This window comes from Chanodichthys erythropterus, chromosome 14 (assembly GCF_024489055.1).
Source record: "Chanodichthys erythropterus isolate Z2021 chromosome 14, ASM2448905v1, whole genome shotgun sequence".
NCBI lineage: Eukaryota > Metazoa > Chordata > Actinopteri > Cypriniformes > Xenocyprididae > Chanodichthys > Chanodichthys erythropterus.
In genome coordinates, this window is record NC_090234.1 from 24780825 (window position 1) to 24802370 (window position 21546).

At 38.2% G+C, this 21546-nt stretch overlaps 1 protein-coding gene across 7 annotated transcripts in view; it reads left to right on the plus strand.

The window, feature by feature from the left end:
- LOC137035353 (diacylglycerol kinase beta-like) overlaps positions 1-21546 on the plus strand; it is a 126194-nt gene that overhangs the window by 70653 nt on the left and 33995 nt on the right. For 6 of the 7 annotated variants that reach the window (XR_010897057.1, XM_067408535.1, XM_067408536.1 and 3 more), the window contains 3 exons: positions 3248-3312; positions 13457-13547; positions 16433-16634. Coding sequence is in view for 6 of the 7 variants with exons in the window: in XM_067408535.1 (XP_067264636.1) it covers positions 3248-3312; positions 13457-13547; positions 16433-16634 (358 nt within the window). In the remaining variant the exon portion in view is untranslated. Of the gene's footprint in view, positions 1-3247; positions 3313-13456; positions 13548-16432; positions 16635-17589; positions 17631-21546 lie in introns of all 7 variants that reach the window. The other variant, XM_067408537.1, reaches the window with a different exon arrangement.

Genomic DNA, 21546 nt, shown 5'->3' on the forward strand with positions numbered 1-21546 from the left:
AGCACCTGCAAGCACGGGCAGGAAGCCAGCACAGGTGCTAACGTAGCATCGTCTGCTCGCGGCTTGATCGGCGTGCCAGCAGCTATCAAACCCTGAGAATCTCATACTCGCACACTTCCTCCCTGTCTGAGTCTGTGACACGGTGAGCACTGCAGTGTGCCGAGATCCATCGTTATATTACACAGCGAAACTCCGAGACAGGTGTTACGTGTGTGTGTAAATGTATTTAGGCTCGGGCCTAGTGAAGGATGTGGTGGCTTTGAGCTCTTCTGTCTTTTACATGTGCATGTGTAAATATAGAAATAATCAGTTACGGTTGCAAACCTGATTCATCAATTAGCTCTTCTGTTTGCACACTGTTGCTTTGATTTTAATCAAGGCTGCTTCACTGACGGTGGATTCCGCTCTGGGTTGGTGCTGCAAGAGCAAACAGCCTTTTAACTAGCTGTTTGATCCCTTATGCTCTCAGCTGCCATTAGGTCCTTACAGGCAGAACTTCATATCATTCAAGTTGACAGGATAATGGTATTGAAGTAGCTGATGTGGTCATTTTGTTAAGAAAAGTATTTAGAACTGCATTTTTTTTCTGTTATGGCAGTGCTTTTATAATAGTGTTTGCAAAGGCAATGGTTAGCGATTTAAACAAACTGTTAGTAATGAACTTTGGTGCACAACTTATCCTGCAACATTTTGTGCTACGTTTTGTATTTTTATAAGAAAACAGACTTCATTATGCCCTCATTATGCTAATTTACTAAATCTGCTCTAGTATATTTATTATATTTCATTGTTTTTGTTGTTGTTTTAAATGAAATTATTTATAAAATGTTGGTTTTATTTCATTTTTCATACATTTAGTACTTCAGATTAATCTTATTTTAGTTACAGCTAAAGGGAACATTTCCAACTTTCGTTTAATTTTTAGTTTGTTTTTCATCTTATATTTATATTTCATTTTATTTAAGAATTTTTAAATTAACAAAAAGTTTTTTTTTATAATTTTAGTTGACGATGATCCTTCCGTATTATATTTCGGAAAGAACACATAATGTGTGGTCACAGTGCCTCAAAACAGTAATTAAATTATCTTCAGAAAATAACCATTAGAGTTTATTTACCCTAATACTTAAAGGTATAGTTTACTCACAAATGAAAATTCTGTCCCCTCAAGTTGTTCCAAACCTGTATAATTTCTTTGTTTATACAGGTACTTATTCAAGGCAGTTAAATAACCATCAACCTTTGTTTTCAGCTGACAAGTATTTGCTTCCAGGAATATGTCTAGAAAATCCCTAGAATGGTTTTGTTCATGGAAACAATTATGGATGAGTATAATGGAGTGCAGACTACCGGTGTAAAAGCTTTGTTGTTACTTATCTTAGTTCGACTGTTCATTTTCTGGTCTTCGGTGTCCTATTCTTTGACCCTCCCACCCCTCCCCACCATCAACTTCTGGCATTCCTGGAAAGCCTCTTTCCTGTCGATACCATCACTTATGCATCCAGCCTCACTATGTATTTTTTTCTTCTTCATCAGGCACTCTAGTGCTTCTGGCCCCATTTCCAGAATTGTGTACTTTGTCCAGCAGGCCTATCTGCACAATCATCTTCCCCTCAGGCCACAGCAACAAAGCTGACAAGCAGACCCCTCCCCCATAGCACATGAGCTGGTGATGTGAAACAGGGCCTGTTAATACCTGAGAAGCTCTCGTTTTCTAGGCATGGCTATTTTTATTACACCGGAGAGAAAATCACCTCTCTTGCACCAATTTGAAATCATCAGTCTATAAACTCAGTGAGCCACTAGGTTTCCACTTTAACACTCAATTGTATTATGTTCTAATGATATTTTGACACTAAAATAACCAAATAGACTTTAAAAGGGAAATATTTTAATGTCAGTTTATCCTCTAATTATTTTCATTCAGTTTCTTCTTCTTTTTTTCTTTTTGTTGATACATTACTCTTCAAAAGCTTAGGGTCAGTAAGATTATTTTAAAATACTTTTTTTATTCAGAAGAGATGCATTAAAATGATCAAAACTGACAGTAAAGAAATTTATAATGTTACTAAAGATTTCTGTTTCAAATAAATGCTGTACTTCGAATTTTGTGTTCATCAAAGTATCCTGAAAAAAACATATCACAGTTTTCACCAAAATATTAAGCAGCATAACTCTTTTCAGCACTGATAGTAATAAGAATCAAAATGATAAGAAGCAAAGAATTAAAACAATAAGAAGCAAATCAGCATATTATAATGATTTCTGAAGGATCATCTAATTTAGTTTGCCGTCACAGGAATAAATTAAAATATATTAAAATTGTGCCTTGGTGAGCATAAGCGACTTCTTTCCAAAACAATAACAAATTTTACAGACCCCAAATAGCGGTGTATATACACTTGACACATTTAGCCACAATTATTCTTAATCAGATCCCACTGTTAGAGTGAATGGGGAGCTCATTTACTTCCTTTTTGATAGATTGTTTCTGTGTGCACTGTGCATTTCTTGGAAACACATTAAACAAAAATCATAATTGTGTTAAGTATGCTGAAATAGTTATGCTATTATGAAAAGGTTCCAAACAAACAGAGCAATGTAGTAATATAATTGATGCCACTTGATTCAAGTGCAGTACCACTGGAGTGCAAGGTAATAAAATGGTAAATATATGTTGTTTTTTTTTTATATTATATTTTTTTGATTCTGTTGTATTACTATATTTTACAAAGTTGATTTGTGAACAAAAAAAAAAAAATTAACTTATCAAATAAGCAGAAAAATCTAGACATCTATGTAAATTTGAGGAGCATCTCAGCATGTGTTCCCTGTGAGGGTGTTCCTACAAAAAATGTCTCGGAGCAAAAACCAGATCGGTATATTATTGTTTTTTTAGAGACTTTACTTTCAATTCTAACAGTTTGTTGTTGTTTTTAAATGAAATTTTTATGAGAGTAATTCATTGCCATTCCATAGAGGGTTAAACATTTGATCAATGTTAGCAGGGATGGCTGTGCCACATCATCTGGGTCATGTCTGGACAGCTTTATGGCTGTGCTGTATGGCCCAGGGCTGCAGTTTCCTCTCAGCCCTGATTCTGAACGCATGATTTAGGATGGGAGCTCCTTCAGCCATCCAACAGCACTGTCTGTAGCTCATTAGCCAGAGACTTAAAACAGTTTTATATGTTTAGCAAAAAAGAGGCAGTTAACCTGTGTTTCCTGTTTTCTGTGTCCCCTATCAGGACGCATCCATAGCGCATCGCTTCCACTTAATGAGGGAGAAACATCCAGAGAAGTTTAACAGCAGGTAAGAGAACATGCATGTTTGTAAATGAGCATATGGAGAAAATGCAAATGAGAAATTTCAATAAAAACTGTGCAGATGAATGACGCAAGTGAAAAGAAATGAGAAAAAATATGCTGAAGTATGAGGAGAGAACTAAAACCTTTACTGAGTTTCTGTCCAAATCAGCCATGACAAACGATGAACAACAAGACATTGGTTTCAATTTCTGCCGAGTCATGCCGCATAGCCCTGCCCACACTGAAAACTGAAAACTCATTGGACCAAATTTTAGGTGTATTTATCCTCTACATAACTTAGGTTTCAGTTTATTGCTTCATGTGACTTCCAGTCTTTTTGTATTTTAACATCTTTGACTTTGGTTTAAACACACTTTTCTCTATCAATTTGGTGTCCTCAGATCAAAATAATTTCAAATGGAAGTTTTATTATTTGACCTTCAAAAAGAGACTTCTTTTTACCGTGAAAAATACCTGATGAATCACCATTCATCTCTTCATTCTGCCAGTGTCGGTGTCAGATCTAGCACAGTATTGGCTGCCTGACTGTTTCGTTTTCTTTGCTTACTCAAGTAGAGTCAGTTTGAATGGAGTTTCTTAATTAAATGTTATGCGACACATCTCAGCCTCAGCTGTGGAAGGTAAACCAGTCATGTATTCTTTAGAGTATCCATTTAGAGTGGTAGGATAGAAAAGATACAGTCTAATTTGATCCCTCTACTATTATCTCCACTCAGTTGTGTCATTTTAAGTAAGGAAGAGAGAGAAATGCTTGAGATGAGCAGGTAGAATGGGTCATGATGACGTTAGTGAGGCAATTCAGCATGAGAAAGGACCGTAGTGAAATCATCATTGCTCGGAGATACTTGTAGTTTACAATAAGCCTTCATCAGTCTTCCAGCAATAAAATGATAACTGCTAAAACTGACCCTAGAACAGCACTTAGGGTCGGTTCTAACAGCTCCATAAAATATGATGTTTTATCTTAAGAAAAAAGTCCCTCAGAGCCCCTGGTGCACTTTACAGTAGCCATTCCCAGCTCCCTTTGATGTGGATCTCTTTCAAGTCCGTCTCTATTCTCTTGGTTGATGCCTCTATTGAGAGATGCTGTAAAAAGCTTGCTTAGCCCTTGGCCGCGAAGCACTCTGAAAGAATGAGGCTTTTTGTTAAGCGTCAGTGGTCCTGCTTGGTAAGACTCCAGGCATTTTAGTTTACCATTCATTTTTTCACCAAAGCAACTCAATAACGCAGCACAAATATTGAGATTTATGCAACTGTTATTGGTTAAATAATCTGATGTGACTGGACAAACAATGTTCCAAGAGTACTGATATTTAATATGAAGTAATACAGTACCTTAATTCATGAAGGCTGTATTAAAAATGACAGTAAATTTACAAAAAGATTTCTATTTCAAATAAATGCTGTTCTTTTAAACTTAAAAATAAATATATATCAATGTTGCCACAAAAACATTAAGCAGCACAACTGTTTTCAATATTGAGAATAAAAAGAAACGTTTCTTGAGCACCAAATCAGCATATTAGAATGATTTCTGAAAGATCATGTGACAACGAAATAAACACATGTGACACAGAAATAAATGTACATAAAATTACTTGAAATGCATCACATTTTTTTAATTGATCAGTATACATCGATATTGGATATTTAATTATTCATGCTTATTTTGTTGTCATGTTAATATTTTAGATGACCTTTGTCATCATCTAACATTCACCTAAATTTTAAAAAATGCTAATAATTTGATAAAACTGTTAAAAGTAATCCTTAGCGAATCTCAAAATGAATATCCATTTGCCGTACTGTACATTATAAAGCTGTGATGCCTAAAATAACTTTTGGCATTTAAAATGATTGATTTTAGCTCTTAGTCTAGAAAAAATAGTATGGGATTTTAATATCAGCCTATTAGTGGCTTATAAATATCAGTCAGAATTTTTAAATCAGTGCATCCCTGCTGTTTGTATCACACCACCTGTCACCTTCAGTTAATACAAACAATAAAAATTCCCCGTGCTGACTCTTCGAACACCAATCAGATTTAAGGACCTGAACTGCCTGCTGTATAATGCTTAAGTGATTATTTGCTATTTAAATGAAAGTTGGGTATTTTCTAGTGCCTTTCTGTTAACAGAATCTGTAAAACTGTGCAACAGGAAGTGTGTTTGAGTGGCAGTGACACGTACTGCAGATCATATTCACAACGTGACAGAGAATGGGTCCTGTATACAGAGCTCTGCTGTAAAACTCTGGATGCTGGTGTTACATAAAGATGGATGACACTCACCGCCACTCAGTTTACCATATTAGAGTGAGAACCTGTCATGGCAGCGCAGCTTTTTTAATGACTTTTTTAAAATAAGTCCCTAATGACTCATACACGATCTGAATTATTGAACCTGCCTGGCTGAATTAACTAGTTAATGTTTCAGTCGTTTATAATTCATGCACCTAGATTTCCACAGTGTATTAAAAGTGTTGCAATATGATGCCAAATGTCTTTTGGTTTCCTTTGGTTTTCTTTCATTGCAAGCTTCATTCAAATGTGGCTCATTTGCAGTTCATCTTTAAGTGATTGACGGACAGAGAGCCCAAAATAAGAATAATAGAATTATGTCCTCAGCCTATTTAAATCATTCAGTGTTTAATCCCAGAGTGAGTCACCCAGAAACATAATATAAAACACTGCCAAACCAAATGCTTCATCTGCTTTGCTTTGTTCTGCAGATTTAGAATAGCAAGCCAGTGCATCTGCCAATCTATGGCTTTCTAATGGGGGCCGTGCTCAGTGTTTTTAGGATTTGAGAACGCGCTCTCAGAGGCAGCGTGCCACCAGATGGTACATAAATGATGGTTTCCATGGAGTTGCATGATTTATCCTCAATGAACTTGTTCATGTGACATGTTTCTGTCCAAATGTTGTACTTCACTCTTATGGAAATTGCATTTTGTTTTAACTGGCACCAAGAACAGCATTCAGTTTAAAATTGAATGCAAATTCCTTTGAAATGTGTTTATATATACGTACATGTGTTAACATCCACACGCATTCCCACAGTGACGTGTGATACGCAGGGGGAAATACGTGTGACTTCTCTCGCCTCGGTGCTCAGTGATTTGCGTCAGTAGTCGGTCTACAGGGAACCCGCAGCCCAGGTGCTAATGACCGTAAATGCACAATGGACCCAAGCCTCTGTGTCAACGTTCTTCCCAATGGGGCAGCCAGAGGAAGTTTTGGATTAAGAGGTGTCAAATTGCCCCATAGAAAAGAAAAAAGCCTTCTAAGATGCCTTTGTCTTTTTGATTAAAATAACAATGATGGCTCTGTGGACTGTCAGTTTCTCAAGCAAACAATAGCAAGAAGATGAGAGGCAGGGCTGAGTCGGGGCACATGGGGGGGGGGCTTGTTTCTCCTAATATCAGGGTGGATTATATTGTCAGAGTTTGTGAGTGATAAAAATAAAAAAAAACCTAGAATAAAAGAAAATAAACATTAATTAACATTAAGAATATGGTAACTTGGTATTAGCCTATTAAAAATATTAGATAAAAATGAATCATCTGAAATATGTTTGAGGCTATTTTATAATATTTTATAATGTGTTTAAAGTAGTAGTAGTAATTGTCCTAACCATGTTTTTCCACAGACAATACCCCTAAATAATATTATTATATGTTCCAAAGCCATGTCATCTTTAGTTGACATTGATTGTACAGCACCAGTCATTAAAGCTCTACTGTAGTTATAATGGTAAAATAATAGCTAAAGAAACATTATTGAATTATTAATGTGGATGAAGATTTTAATGAATCCTTCACAATTATTTTATATGCAGCAGTCAGTGAGGGATGGGGGTTGCATTAAAATGCATTTATTTCTGCCTCAAAAAGCCATTGATTGATTATCAGCATGTAACTCAGCATGTAAGTGGCCAACAGGCAAGTCAGTTAGACTACTGTATTTTCACATTGATCTGTGAAAAGCATCGGGCTTTCACCATGTGCTGTTTAAGGTCAGGTAGATGTCCTTTTTTACTCTGCAGCATGTTATTTGCTCCATAAAAATCAAAAATGGTATTAAACATGCCATTAATGTCTGTGCTCTGAAAGACATTTTTCTACTATGGCTCCTTATTTGTCCTGCAGTAAAACATTAGTGTTTTTTTATATACAATCCTTTTTTTTTTATGATTGTTTTTTGCAGACACTTTACTTTAAAGGTGCCCTTGATCCAAAAATTGAATTTACCTTGGCAGTTAAATAACAATAGTTAATTACATGGAAAAGACATACAGTGAGTCTCAGACTCCATTGTTTCCTCCTTCTTATATAAATCTCATTTGTTTAAAAGACCTCAGAAGAACAGGCGAATCTCAACATAACACCGACTGTTACGTAACAGTCGGGGTGTACGCCCCCAATATTTGCATATGCCAGCCCATGTTCCCAACATTATGAAAGGGATTACACGTCTGGATCTGTGCACAGCTGAAACATCAGACTAGGTAAGCAAGCAAGAACAATAGCGAAAAAATGGCAGATGGAGCAATAATAACTGACATGATCCATGATAACATGATATTTTTAGTGATATTTGTAAATTGTCTTTCTAAATGTTTCGTTAGCGTGTTGCTAATGTACTGTTAAATATGGTTAAAGTTACCATTGTTTCTTACTGTATTCATGGAGACAAGAGCCGTCGATATTTTAATTTTTAAACACTTGCAGTCTGTATAATTCATAAACGCAACTTCTTTATAAATCTCTCCAACAGTGTAGCATTAGCCGTTAGCCACAGAGCATAGCCTCAAACTCATTCAGAATCAATGTAAACATCAAAATAAACACTGTACTTAAGCGATTAGACATGCTGCATGACGAACACTTTGTAAAGATCCATTTTGAGGGTTATATTAACTGTTTGAACTTTTTTATGTTGTTTAAGGCAAGCGCGAGCTCTTGGGGCATGGAGCACCAGATTTAAAGGGGCCGCGTACCCTGAATCGGCTAATTTATAATGATGCCCCAAAATAGGCAGTTAAAAAAATAATTTAAAAAAATCTATGGGGTACTTTGAGCTGAAACTTCACAGACACATTCAGGGGACACCTTAGACTTATATTACATCTTTTAAAAAAAAGTTCTAGGGCACCTTTAAGTTTTTGCAGGTATAGCTGAAAGACACTTTTGTGAAGAACTTTCATTTTAGGGTTAACTAACCCTGTAAGAACGAACATTTTGTAATCCTCTCTCAGTTTTCAAATATATCAAACTCTTTATAACAGAGTTTTTGATCATTTAATGTCATTGGTTTAAAGTTGCACATAAATCCTGCATTGTTATACAGTAGAGAGATAGAAATTAAGATATGATTGAATGAATAAAAAGGAGACTTCTTTCGTGAATTTATCCCAACCAGCCTCTAATCAACTTTCTCTTCAATTTGTTGATTAAGGTAATAAATGTCATGAGATGAAACTGTACTGTTACAACACCTCTTCCTATCATGTGACCGACAGAGGAAAAGGCCAAATATGGTCCTGACCCAAGCTGCCGTCTGTCTACTCAGCATGTGAGCATGTGTTTCATAACCCCTAAGAAGGTGACTAGGATATGTCTATGTGAGTAATGATGTTTGTGTACTGTGTGTGTATGCATTGGCCAGTTCATTGTGTATTTTAGTGCAAGGACCGTATGCGTGCGTGGGTGTGCGTGTGCGCAAATCCCTCCGCGTGCACATATGTGTGTGTGCCGGGGCTCAGCAGAAACCCAGCGTGGCTATGTTCTGGAACCTGTTGTTCCCTGCTGCTCCGTGCCCGTGGTGGGGAGGGATAAATATATGCTTCCCTTCCTCACTGTCTCTGGCTACTGCCAATAGAGCAGCCCGACAGAACGTACCCCCTGCCCTGACCCTCCTTCCCCCACACACATGCACACACACACCCTTGCTGTTGAGCAGGTCACAGGCAGGCTGTGGAGGAGCATGAGCTACCTGGAATCAGACTATAGAGTCAGAGAGCTAGCTGAAGATGTGCTGAACTAACTGCTGTGAAGTGTTCATTTGACCCCACCTATAAAGATGCCACAACACAAAATAAATAAATGATATAATAATAATCATGGTAACACTTTAGTTGAGGGTCCAATTCTCACTATTAATTATTTGCTTAAAGCATGCATATTACTAGGATATTGGCTGTTTATTAATACTTAGAAATCACATATTAATGCCCTATTCTGCATGACCATATTCTACACCCTTAATCTTACCCCCAAAACCTAAATGAACAACTATCTTAATAACTATTAGCAGCAGTAATTATAAGCAGTATAAGCAGTAATTAGGAGTTTATTGAGGCAAAAGTCAAAGTTAATAGTTAATAGTGAGAATTGTACCCTAATCTGAAGTGTGACCATATTAATAATAGTAAGTGATATAAGTGTGATATAATTATAATAATAATAATAATAAATTATTATTATTATTATTATTATTATCATCATCCATTTTTTTTACAATATTGTTTACAAAGTGCTTTTCAGAAGTAAATATGGATGGAATTCAAAAGTAAATATTTAAATATTAGTTATTATTATTATTATTATATTTTGCACTGTATCATCTTTATTGGATGGTGTCAAATCAAAATAATAATATAGTTAATAATGATAATTTTATTTTTATTAAACATTTTACAATATTGTTCACAGAGATTGTTACATAAAAGCCTTGTCAGATCAAGAAATAGAATAAGAGAATATTATATAATATATATATATATATATATATATATATATATATATATATATATATATATATATATATATATATATATATATATATATAATAAATTGCAATTCAAAAATTGTTTAAATAATAAATTTGTTATTTATATATATATATATATATATATATATATATATATATATATATATATATATATATATATACATACATATACATATACATATACATATATATATGCAAAGTGCATTCCAGAGACAACACAACTAATGAAAGACACAACTGCACAAATCTGTTCTGAGTTTAGAGTATTCTCATGGAAAGCAGTCACATTGATCCATCTGATGTGATGCACAGCCTTGCCAGATTACAGTAAAGATGTTCACACTGTAGTCTTTCTTCTCTTGTTCCCATCACAAGAGGTTCATCACATCTTATCTTTAACCCCCAAATGCCCTGCTCCCCCTACAGCACCCCATCTTTAAAATCACTCCCATTTGAGCTGTCAGTCAAAGGCTGTATCAGAGTCACGATCAGCAGGATAAGGACTGAGCTGCGTTGTGACTGATTGCCGTAGTGATACAGGGGCAGCGAGCTCACAGGTCAAAAAGTCATCAGTCTCTGAAGGGATTATGAGAGATGGTTATCTTAGTCCGATGATCAGCAGGGTACGTGATTGTGTTTGAGGAATGTGTTGGTTAAATTCAAAGGTTCGCTGACCCTTAACATCTACATCTCTATGTGCTGATCCAGATTTCAAGCACAACTCTAGTCTAGAGCATGTATAGCATCACGTTTTAAATCTAGTTGCCATCTTGATGCAGTTTGAATGCTCACTTTTGTCAGACTAGCACAGAAAACACTAACCTTAAGATGATCCTGCTGGAAGCTTTTGTCCCTACAGATTCCTCCAGGCCTCAGAAGATGATTTGCTACCTTCAGTGGGCTGCTAACAGAACTTTTCTAACTTCAACTGGAGGTGGTGTAGAAAGAGAAACCCATGATTTCTTGTTTTTTTTGTTTGTTTTTTTTTCAGAGCTTCTCAGATGGAAGTTAGCTAATGAGGTTAGGCAGCTTGACCCTGTTGAGAACGCAATGCGGGTCTAATTGTGATCTCAAAACTGCTCATAATCCCTTAATTTGACAGAATGAAGGTAGCAAGTTGCTGGAGTTTAACTGAAGGAGAGGACAACAAAATGAAGTTTTAAAGGAACAGTAGCAACACTACCGACAGTATTTTTCAGTAGTGTGACAGTGATTCATCTGTTTTCAAAACAGAGTAGCTTTTCCAGTTACAAGCTAATTTTTCAAACAAGTAGCAAAATATCAAAACAAAGCTCTACTTACTATTTTTGTCACATTGTATTTCATTACTGTATTGTATTACAGCTGAGCAAACAAAGTCAAACACTCACACTACCCTAAAATGTCTGTTTTATGAACAACTGGGAAGTCTGATTCATTTTTTTGAAAAAAAAGAAAGAAAATTTACTGCTACTTATGTTTCATAATTTACATTCATGCGTAATAATAATTAATTACTCAAGCTTGATTTGTCAAACATAAAAAAACATGAATTTGATGCCAACTTTTGTTGCCAACATTAGCTTATGTCATCCATCACTTAGACTTCTGGTTTCTGGTTCTTGTATCCTCAGTGGATTACGTGCCTTATATAGTTGACACTGATGTTTGCTCTCTGTCCGTCCCTTGTGGGCCTGGAGAAGCCCCCATTGCATATTGTCTATTATGCAAACAATAGTGTTGTCATTATCAGCAGAACACCCCTTTGCAGGGCCTTGTCACTGGTTGTCACCATCTGATGAGTGTAAATTGCCCTGTTTCATAACCAAAGTGAAAATGCAACATTCACAGCAGAGAGAGATTTGATAGGGTCCCAGTGTTGTGAAGTTGTTTTTTTCTTTTCTTTTTAAGCTCATATATGCACTGAGCTGAAGCATAAGATCTTCATTTTAGATTTTTCATATCCTTCTGTGATATTGGCAGCGTCTGTTGTCCTCAGCTGGCTCCTCTCAGTGTCCCAGGCAGCATTAATGTCAGATTGTGCTCAGGTTGCCGATGGTGGCTCTGGTTTCTCCATGGAAGCTGAGGCCAAGTTCACTGTCACTCATGTCCTCTCACACCTGTCTGCCTCGGCTTTCCTTGTAGCGTATCAATATTTCAGAAGGCCAGGGGAAGGGCAGAGGGTGACAAAATGAACTGGCCCAAAGGCTCCCTGGTCCTAACTATAACCCCAACTATATGAGTGAGCAAAGATGAGGCAGACTGAGTCGTGTTAAAGCACACTTCGTTCAATTTTCGTTCAATTCTTATTATTGTGACAGAGTAAGACCCATTTAAGTAACAAATTCATTACCATTCACTACTGTTCTATTTTAATGTCATTTATTGCTGTGAAGGCAAAGCTGAATTTTCAGCATCATTACTCCAGTCTTCAGTGTCACATGATCAGTTCAGAAATCATTCTAATATGCTGATTTGGTGTTCAAGAAACATTTTTCTTATTATTGTCAATGTTGAAAACAGTTGTGCTGCTTAATATTTTTGTCTAAACTGAGATACTTGTCATGATTCTTTGATGAATAAAAAGTTCTAAAGAAGAGCATTTATTTAAATTAATTGTAGATTTACTGTCAAAGAGTTCAGTATGCTTTCCTTGACTAGTTAAATTATATATTTGATGATTTAAATCATAATTCAGCTACTAAACTAAACGGAAACACTATTTTTGTAAATCCATGTTATGTGTTGTTGCAAATTAGGTACTTTTAAGTTTTTTTTTTTTTTTTTTTTTACAGAGTTAGATCAGAGAGCGGTTGTCTGTTTTATCCGTTGACAACCCAAGGCTTTGTTCATCCCATAATATTTATTTTCACGCCAGCATTAACATCGGGGTGTGTAAACGCAAACTTGTTTGTTGTTCCAATGATAGAACAGCTGCACACTGAGTCATCATTTTTTTTTCTGTTCATTATGACGGAGCTTGTGATATTGAGTTCTAAATCTTGTGCACTATTACTAATTTGTCAATTATTTGTCAATCTTTTAAAGTCGTCTAAAAATCATTCATATTCACAGGTGTCATTTTTGTCAGGATCCTTACTGCTTTTTGCCATGTTAACATTTCAGTTTTGACTTAAATACTGTACAAATACTGTACAACTGATTAATTCATCACATAGATTATTGATTTTTCAGTACCATAAAAGATAATCGTTACTTATTTATGCATAATGTAATTATTATTCATGAATATTAATTATTATTGTCTCCATTTAATAATATGTTCAGATGTCAGAGAAAACTGTTGTTTAAATCCTTTGTTTAGCTTTTAACTATTTTTGTTCTCTCTCTTCAGAATGAAAAACAAGTTGTGGTACTTTGAATTTGGCACCACAGAGACCATCTCAGCCACTTGTAAAAAGCTGAACGAAACCATTGAGGTGGAGGTGAGTCCAGGACATTTAGCCCATCAATAGTGCCCTGTTTTACTTGTTTTACTTATATGTTGTAATTATATACTGCCACATTCACAGTCTTTTAAACCTCAGCCAGCTCTTATGCAGTCAATGTTGAGGGAACATGTCCAAATGTCTATCTGAAAGCAAACAGTGACAAACGACCTCTGTTGACGGCGTTCCCATCATGTGAAAGTTTCACACAGGCCAGTTTGTGCTTGTGGTTAGATGAATAATGCATGATGTGATTGACAATGAGAATTATTTCTGTTTTAAACTAACATAATATTGGAGTGTCTATTTACACTAAGTGCAAATAGCTTGTTGGCAAACGCTATTTACACAAGCTCCGTCCACCAATGTTCGGTTGGACCACTCAAGTTTTAAAAAAGATGCACAGAAGTCAACGTCTTCAGTGGCGAAGCAGTAGCGAGTAATGCTCGCAGACCTGGCTTTTAACGCGGTCGACGTTGGTTCGAATCTGCCTTTGCCAAGCTCACATTTATTTTAAGTAAAAATGAAAATAATGTTCTAAAAGTGGAAATAAACAGTGAATGAGTGTTTAATAATATTAAAAGTGTTTATTTGGGTAGGGTTGGTGGAAGGTGTAGGGAGGGTTTTTATTCTCCCAATAAGGCAGCATCCATTTAATAATTTTAATAAATATAATCATTTACACTCTATGATATTATTGCATCCTGTTAATGTACAAAAATACTGAGTTGCAAATAGTATCTGCCAATATAAATTATAGATAGCATCTAATTACTGTTTACTCTCATTGCAAATTGTAAATAGAATCTATTGCTATTTTCACTTATTGTAAATAACATCTACAGCTATTTGCATTTAGTGTAAATAGCATCTATCGCTAAGAAAATATGCTATTTACACTTAGCATTTATCACATCTTAGGCATAGACATTATAAAGGGGTAAAATGAACCACTATAATGAATAGGAGAAACCATAAATTGCCTTTCAATCGTCTTTTTGATAGCTTGATTTGAGACAAATTTACAATTGTGTTATTTTATTACTGATTTGATAGCTGTTATTAAAGCATGAACAAGATTTAATTTTTTTCCATTCTGGTACAAGAGCTGTACTTCAATTTTTATTACCTACAAAAAAAGCTGCCTGGGGGCAATATCAACATGGCCGCCAAGTGAACTGACTTGCTTTAAAAGGACTTTGATTCAGACCGAAGAGGCTGATGTTTCACAATGTTTTGAAATTAAAAGAGCTATGAAAACATTAGCAGTTGAGGAATTTGCATTAGAAAAGGAATAGCTGTTTTTTTCCTCCCACTCCTGTGTGGGATCTCACGCAGATCAAGGCATCTCATTATGTCGTAAACATGTCAGCGTTCGTCTTTTGAAGTTTGTGTACTTTTCCACTGTATTGACGCCCTTGGTTTGGTTCAGGGTGGTCTCTGACATCATACAGTACTGTACAGCATTTCTATTTTGGGATCGCCGGCAGGCATTTTAACATCTCTCGTGTCTGGAATGTGATTGTTATTGATGCACCACTCCCTATATTTAAGAACATGGATACAGATAATCATGCTTTAAGTGCTTTTATTATTCTTTCTTATACAGTATACACTACTGTTCAAAAATTTGGGGTCAGTTAGAATTTTTTTGGAAGGAAATGAATACTTTTATTCAGTCATTTAGTTATTTTTCATTAAATTGATCAAAAGTAAAGGCATTTATAATGTTACAAAAACATTTCTATTTCAAATAAATGCTGTTCTTTTGAACTTTCTATTCATCAAAGAATCCTGAAAAAAATGTATCAGGGTTTCCACAAAAATATTGAGCAGTACAGCTGATTTCAGCATTGATAATGATGAGAAATCTTTCTTGAGCAGCAAATCAGCATAATAAAATGATTTCAGAAGGATCATGTGACACTAAAGACTGAAGCAATGATTGCTAAAAATTCAGCTTTGCCATCACAGAAATAAATTGATTATTAAAGGGTTAGTTCACCCAGAAATGAAAATTCTGTCATTAATTACTCACCCTCATGTCGTTCCACACCCATAAGAACTTTGGAACACAAATTAAGATATTTTTAATGAAATCTGAAAGGTATATGACTCGTCCTTAGACAGCAATATAATCATCAATTTCAAAGTCCAGAAAGGTACTAAAGATATCGTAAAAACAGTGGATGTGACTGCAGTGGTTCAACCTTAATTTTATGAAGTTACAAGAATACTTTTTGTAAGCAAAAACAAAAATAACGACTTTATTCAACAATCTATTCTCTTCCCTGTCATTAACCTTACGCAGGTGATGCAGTAAGCACAGTGAAGGTTTCCGTGTTTACGTCCGAATCCCGGCTCAGTATTGGCCAAAGCTGCATACATTAGCAGCATGACACATGCATATGATACTGACACAAGTGCCAGCTAATAATAAGTTGGCGTTCTCATGTAGAACCTGGAAACGCTGGACGTAAACAACGTATTGTTGAATAAAGTCATTTTAACAATGTCTTTAGTACCTTTCTAGACCTTGAAAGTGGTGATTATATTGCTGTCTATGGACGAGTCATATACCTCTCGGATTTCATCAAAAATATCTAAATTTGTGTTCCAAATTTGAACGATGGTCTTACGGGTGTGGAATGACACGAGGGTGAGTGAACTAACCCTTTAAAACATATTAAAATAGAATGATAGTTATTTTAAAGTGTAGTAATTTTTAACAATATTACTGTTTTTACTGTATTTTTGATTAAATAAATGCAGCCATGGTGAGCATATAGGACTTCATAAAAGGGCATAAGTGACAAATTGTATCTTTTTTCTTTATGCTGTTTTCATCAAGAAATGTTCAACATTTTCTCTGTCTGTCCCAGTGTGATGGCATCATCTTGGATCTCAGCAGCACGTCTCTGGAGGGTATCGCTGTGCTCAATATTCCCAGCATGCACGGGGGCTCCAACCTGTGGGGCGAGACCAAGAAAAGACGGAATTACAATCGCATGAGTAAGAAAGTGCCAGAGAGAATGACTGGCAGCACTGTCACCGATGCCAAGGAGCTCAAGTTTTGTGTGCAAGGTGAGTCAGACTTTTGGATGTAAACCAATGAATAAGATCTGGGTTGCTCCTCAAAAATGTTCTTACAACCTACAAGTCTCTCTATATATAGCAAAGAAATTATTGCAGCATCCTTTTTAAATTCAATTGTTGCTTCTGGCTGTTTCATTGTGGTACATTTAATTGCTGATGACGAAAATTGACCGAAACCTCTGATTTCCTGCCACTTTTAATAAAATTCAATATACTGGACATCTTCAGTAGATCAGCACACCATGTGGAGCTGTTTCAGATGCAGCTCTGACTCACAGCTGCTGTGGAGAAGCCGAAAGCTTTTAACCATCGCTAATGAGCGGGAGCCTCTCCGGCTGCTCGTTACACTGATGTTCAGTCTCACTGTGTTTTGGGACTTCCTGCGCTCATTTCCCAGTGTGTGAAGCACTATTAGCAGTGTTAATCGTCATTTAGGGATAGCGCTATCTGTGTCAGCGCCTCACTGAGAATGCAGTCGCAGCTTTTCCAGATCCCACACTAGAGGTGTGTGTCACCGTCCTACTAAATGTCCTTCAGGGAGAGTAAGTCACCACAAAAGCCCTTGTGACGCCAGCCTCCGGGGCCCTGGCGTCACCATCAGCTGTCTCAGTCAAGAGATCGGAGCTTGGATGTGACTGTGCCTCCCAAGGTCAGAGCAACAGCAGCTGTTTCAGGTGGCAGTGAATCAGCCTTCAGCACCAGACCTGTATTTTGTCAAAAGGAAATGAAAATTCTCTAAGTATAAAATGAAAATGTATATCCCAGGTGAAGGTAGTTGGTTATATATAAGGGGTCTCTAGACTGGCTTTATGTCTCTGTCTCTAAACTGCACAAAATCAGTGTTTTTAATTAAAATGTTTTACTAAGAAATTCTAGCTCTTTTTATACTGGTTGTCCTTGTATTGGTTGAGAGACTTTATGGAGACACTTTTTTTCTTTAAAGGTTGAAAACCCCTGAGCTAAGAGGCAGTTTCACCTTGTTAGGTATGAAAGTTAATTTCAGCCTGAAATGGGGAAATAAATGCACACTACGTTTCACAAGTTTAAGGTCGGTAAGATTTTTTGAAAGACTTCTCTTATTCTCAACAAGACTGCATTTACTGGATCACAAATACAGTAAAAACAGTAATATAATTAAAATTTAAAATAACTTCTCTATTTTAATGTTTTAAAATGCACTTTTGCACAAATCATTCTAATATGTTGATTCGCTGCTCAAGAAACATTTCTTATTATTATAAATGTTTAAAGTTAAGTTTTGGAAACTGTTAGGCATTTCTTTTTTCAGGATACTTTGATGAATAGAAATTTATTTGAAATAGAAATCTTTTGTAACATTATAAATGTCTTTACTGTCACTGTCGAATGACGTGATGGGAACCCTCTGCATTTTGTGTTCGTGAAGCACCTCTGTATCCAACCAATGAGGAAACGTGACGTCAGAGGCGGGTGACGGCAGGGGTACGGCAACGTGACGTAGCGTCTCGTTCCCTTACTCAGGGAACAGGGTTACATCTGTAATCCGAGACGTTCCCTTTCGTGGGAACTATCGACGCTACGTCGAATGACGTGATGGGAACGCTATCCCAACTATGCCGTATCACCAAGTACCTGTCTGTTATCTTGTAGACAGAACGGAGGACCCTGGAGAGGAGCCTACGTCCAGGTTGTAAAACCAATAAATGTGTGCTGGGATGACCATCCAGCAGAACCACATATGTCATTAATGGATACTCCTGACATTGAGACCGCCATACCCCTAGTCGAGTGAACACGGACAGCTAATGGAGATGGCTGTCTGGCCCCCTCATAAGCAAGTGAGATAGCCTCGACCACCCACTTGCTCATTCTCTGCTTAGATGCTGGACCTCCTTTCTAATGAGACCCATAAAACACACAAACAATTGATCTGTTTTGCTCCACAGCTCTGTGGACATATGCATCTAAAGCCCTCACTGGGCAGAGCAGATTGAGTTTCTCCTGATCCGAAGTTGTAAATGGAGGAAGATGGAAGGCCTGAAGTACGATGGAACCTGGGACGTTGGTGGGGACCTTAGGCATATAGCCTGGTCTAGTGTGCAGGAACGCTTTGACCATTCCAGGTGCGAATTCCAAACACAAAGAAGCAGCTGAAAGTGCTTGAAGATCTCCTATTCTTTTAAGAGATGAAATAGCCAATAGAAATATGGTCTTTAAGGGTGAGGAATTTCTCTGAAACTTCCTCTACTGGTTCGGAGGGAGCCTCGGCTAACCCTTCTAATACCACGGCCAAGTCCCAGGCTGGAGTCCTTGTACGTACTGAAGGCCTCAGAGTACCACGGAGGAAGCGTATAAAAAAGGGTGTCTCGACCTACCGAGGAATCCCCCAGAGGAGTATGGCCAAAGTGGCCGCATACACTTCCTAGTGGAGGGAACTCTGGAGTGGAGTATGGTCTCCACAACCTCAGTTGGGAGAGAAGCATTTATGAGCCTGGCCCCCTCAGAGGCCAGGCCCACAGTCTCCATAGTTCTGGGCGTGGATGAATTGATCTATCCGAGCAGCCGAGTCTCTAGCCATTTTCAAAAAAATGCTAAAGACGCATCTTTTTGGTCAGCACTTGACCCAGTAGTAGTAGCACTTACCTTGACTAATATTCTTCTCCTATCTGTGTATTTATTTATTTATTATAAAAAATAAAAATAAAAATTTCGCTATGAGCACTTTACTGACATAACTGTGACTTCACTCAGCACTTACATACTGTTGTTCTCATGTTGATTTAATTGATTCTACTACTCTCATTTGTAAGTCGCTTTGGATAAAAGCGTCTGCTAAATGACTAAATGTAAATGTATCATGCCACCCGCTTGAGACAGGAGGTCCTGCCTGAGAGGAAGCTCCATCAGGGAGCCATCTAGAAGTGACACTAGGTCTAAGAACCATATTTTGGTTGGCCAGTACAGGGCTATCAATATTAGACTGACCCCTTCCTGGCGTACTTTCTCCAGAACTCCCAGGAGCAGAGCGAACAGGGAAATGCATACAGACGCAGCCTCCATTCCCTGGGCCTCGGCCCCTGCCTCGACAGGGTGTCTGCTCCCACATTTTAATGCCCTCAGGTCTGGGAGGAAGTATTTTACTGCAAGAAATACCGCCATCATTTCCAGCCGATTTAAGTGCCAGGAACTGATGGTCCTCCCAGAGACCCTGAGCTGAGCGACCACTCATGATCGCCCCCCAGCCCATGAGGGAAGCATCCGTCGTAAGCATTACGCGACGACGAGAAGTCCCCAACATGGGTTCTGGGACAGGAACCAAGGCTTTTTCCACATGACCAGAGCACGAAGGTATCGCCGCGTGACTTTTGATCTTGCGAAAAGGATTTCCCCTCGGAGAAAACCCCTTGGTCCTGAGCCACCACTGTAGGAGTCTCATGTGCAGAAGGCCAAAAGTTATCATGTTGGACGCAGCTGCCATAAGACCCAACAGTCTCTGAAACTGTTTTACAGTGAGTGACTGATCATAAGAGACCACCGTCGTGTTGTCCGTACGGACCAACACGTGGTGGCCCCTCAGGTCTGGGAGGAAGTTTCAGTTCTAGAGACACCGCCATCATCTCCAGCCGATTTGTGTGCCAGGAGAGCTGATGGTCCTCCCATAGACCCTGAGCCGAGCGACCACTCATGATCACCCCCCCTCCCCAGACCGTGAGGGAATCATCTGTCGTAAGCATTACGCGACGACGAGGAGTTCCCAGCACGGGTCCCTGGGACAAGAACCAAGGCTTCTTCCACATGACCAGAGCATGAAGGCATCGCCGCGTGACTTTGATCATGCAAAAAGGATTTCCCCTCAGGGAAAACCCCTTGGTCCTGAGCCTCCACTGTAAGGGTCTCATGTGCAGAAGGCCAATAGTAATCACGTTGGACGCAGCTGCCATCAGACCCTGCCAACAGTCTCTGAAACTGTTTTACAGTGAGTGACTGGCCTAACTTCACCCAATTCACGGCTCCGAGAATGGAATTCACACGAGCAGGAGATAGCCGCACCTGCATCGTGGTAGAATCCCAGATTACTCCTAGATAGTTTGCAATCTGACTCAGAACCAGCACACTCTTTTTGGCATTGAGCCTCAGCCCAAGCTTTTTCATGTGCAACAGAACAACATCTCGATGTTGAACTGCAACTGTTCTGTTTGAGCTAATATCAACCAACCGTCGATATAGTTCAGCACGCGGATGCCCTGGAGTCTCAATGGAGCCAGCGCTCCATCCACGCACTTCCTGAACGTCAGGGTGATAATGATAGGCTGAAAGGAAGAACCCTGTATTGGTAAGCTTTGTCCCCGAAAGCAAACCTGAGGAACTTCCTGTGAGAAGGATGGATGGATACATGAAAGTAAGCATCTTTCAGGTCTGTCACAACAAACCAGTCCTCGGACCTGATCTGTGGGATAACCCTCCATCCTTCTTTGGAACAATGAAGTATAGGTTGTAAAACCCTGACAGCTTGCTGGGAGGAGAACCCCTTCTATAGCTCCTTTTTACAAGAGCGTCATAACCTCCTATTCCATTACCAGAGACTGCTCGGGGGCCACCACTGTGGGAAGGACCCCATTTAACTGGGGCGGGCGAGACACGAATTTGTAACCCTTTTCTATTGTGAGCAGCACCCATTTTGAAATATTTGGGAGAAGTTTCCATTCTGCCTTATTTACAAAGGGAACCAGTCTCTCGAGACTGGCCTCTGGTGTTTTTTGAGCACTTGACTCGGCGCCCTGAAGTGGCGAACCGGCAAGGAACAGCCGAATCAAGTGATGACCGGCCCTCCTCGGAGGATCGGTGGAGACCGCTGCGCCCTGAAGCACACTGGGTGGCAGGGTTAGCAGAACGGCCCCCTGAGGGCGCCAAAGAGGGATGG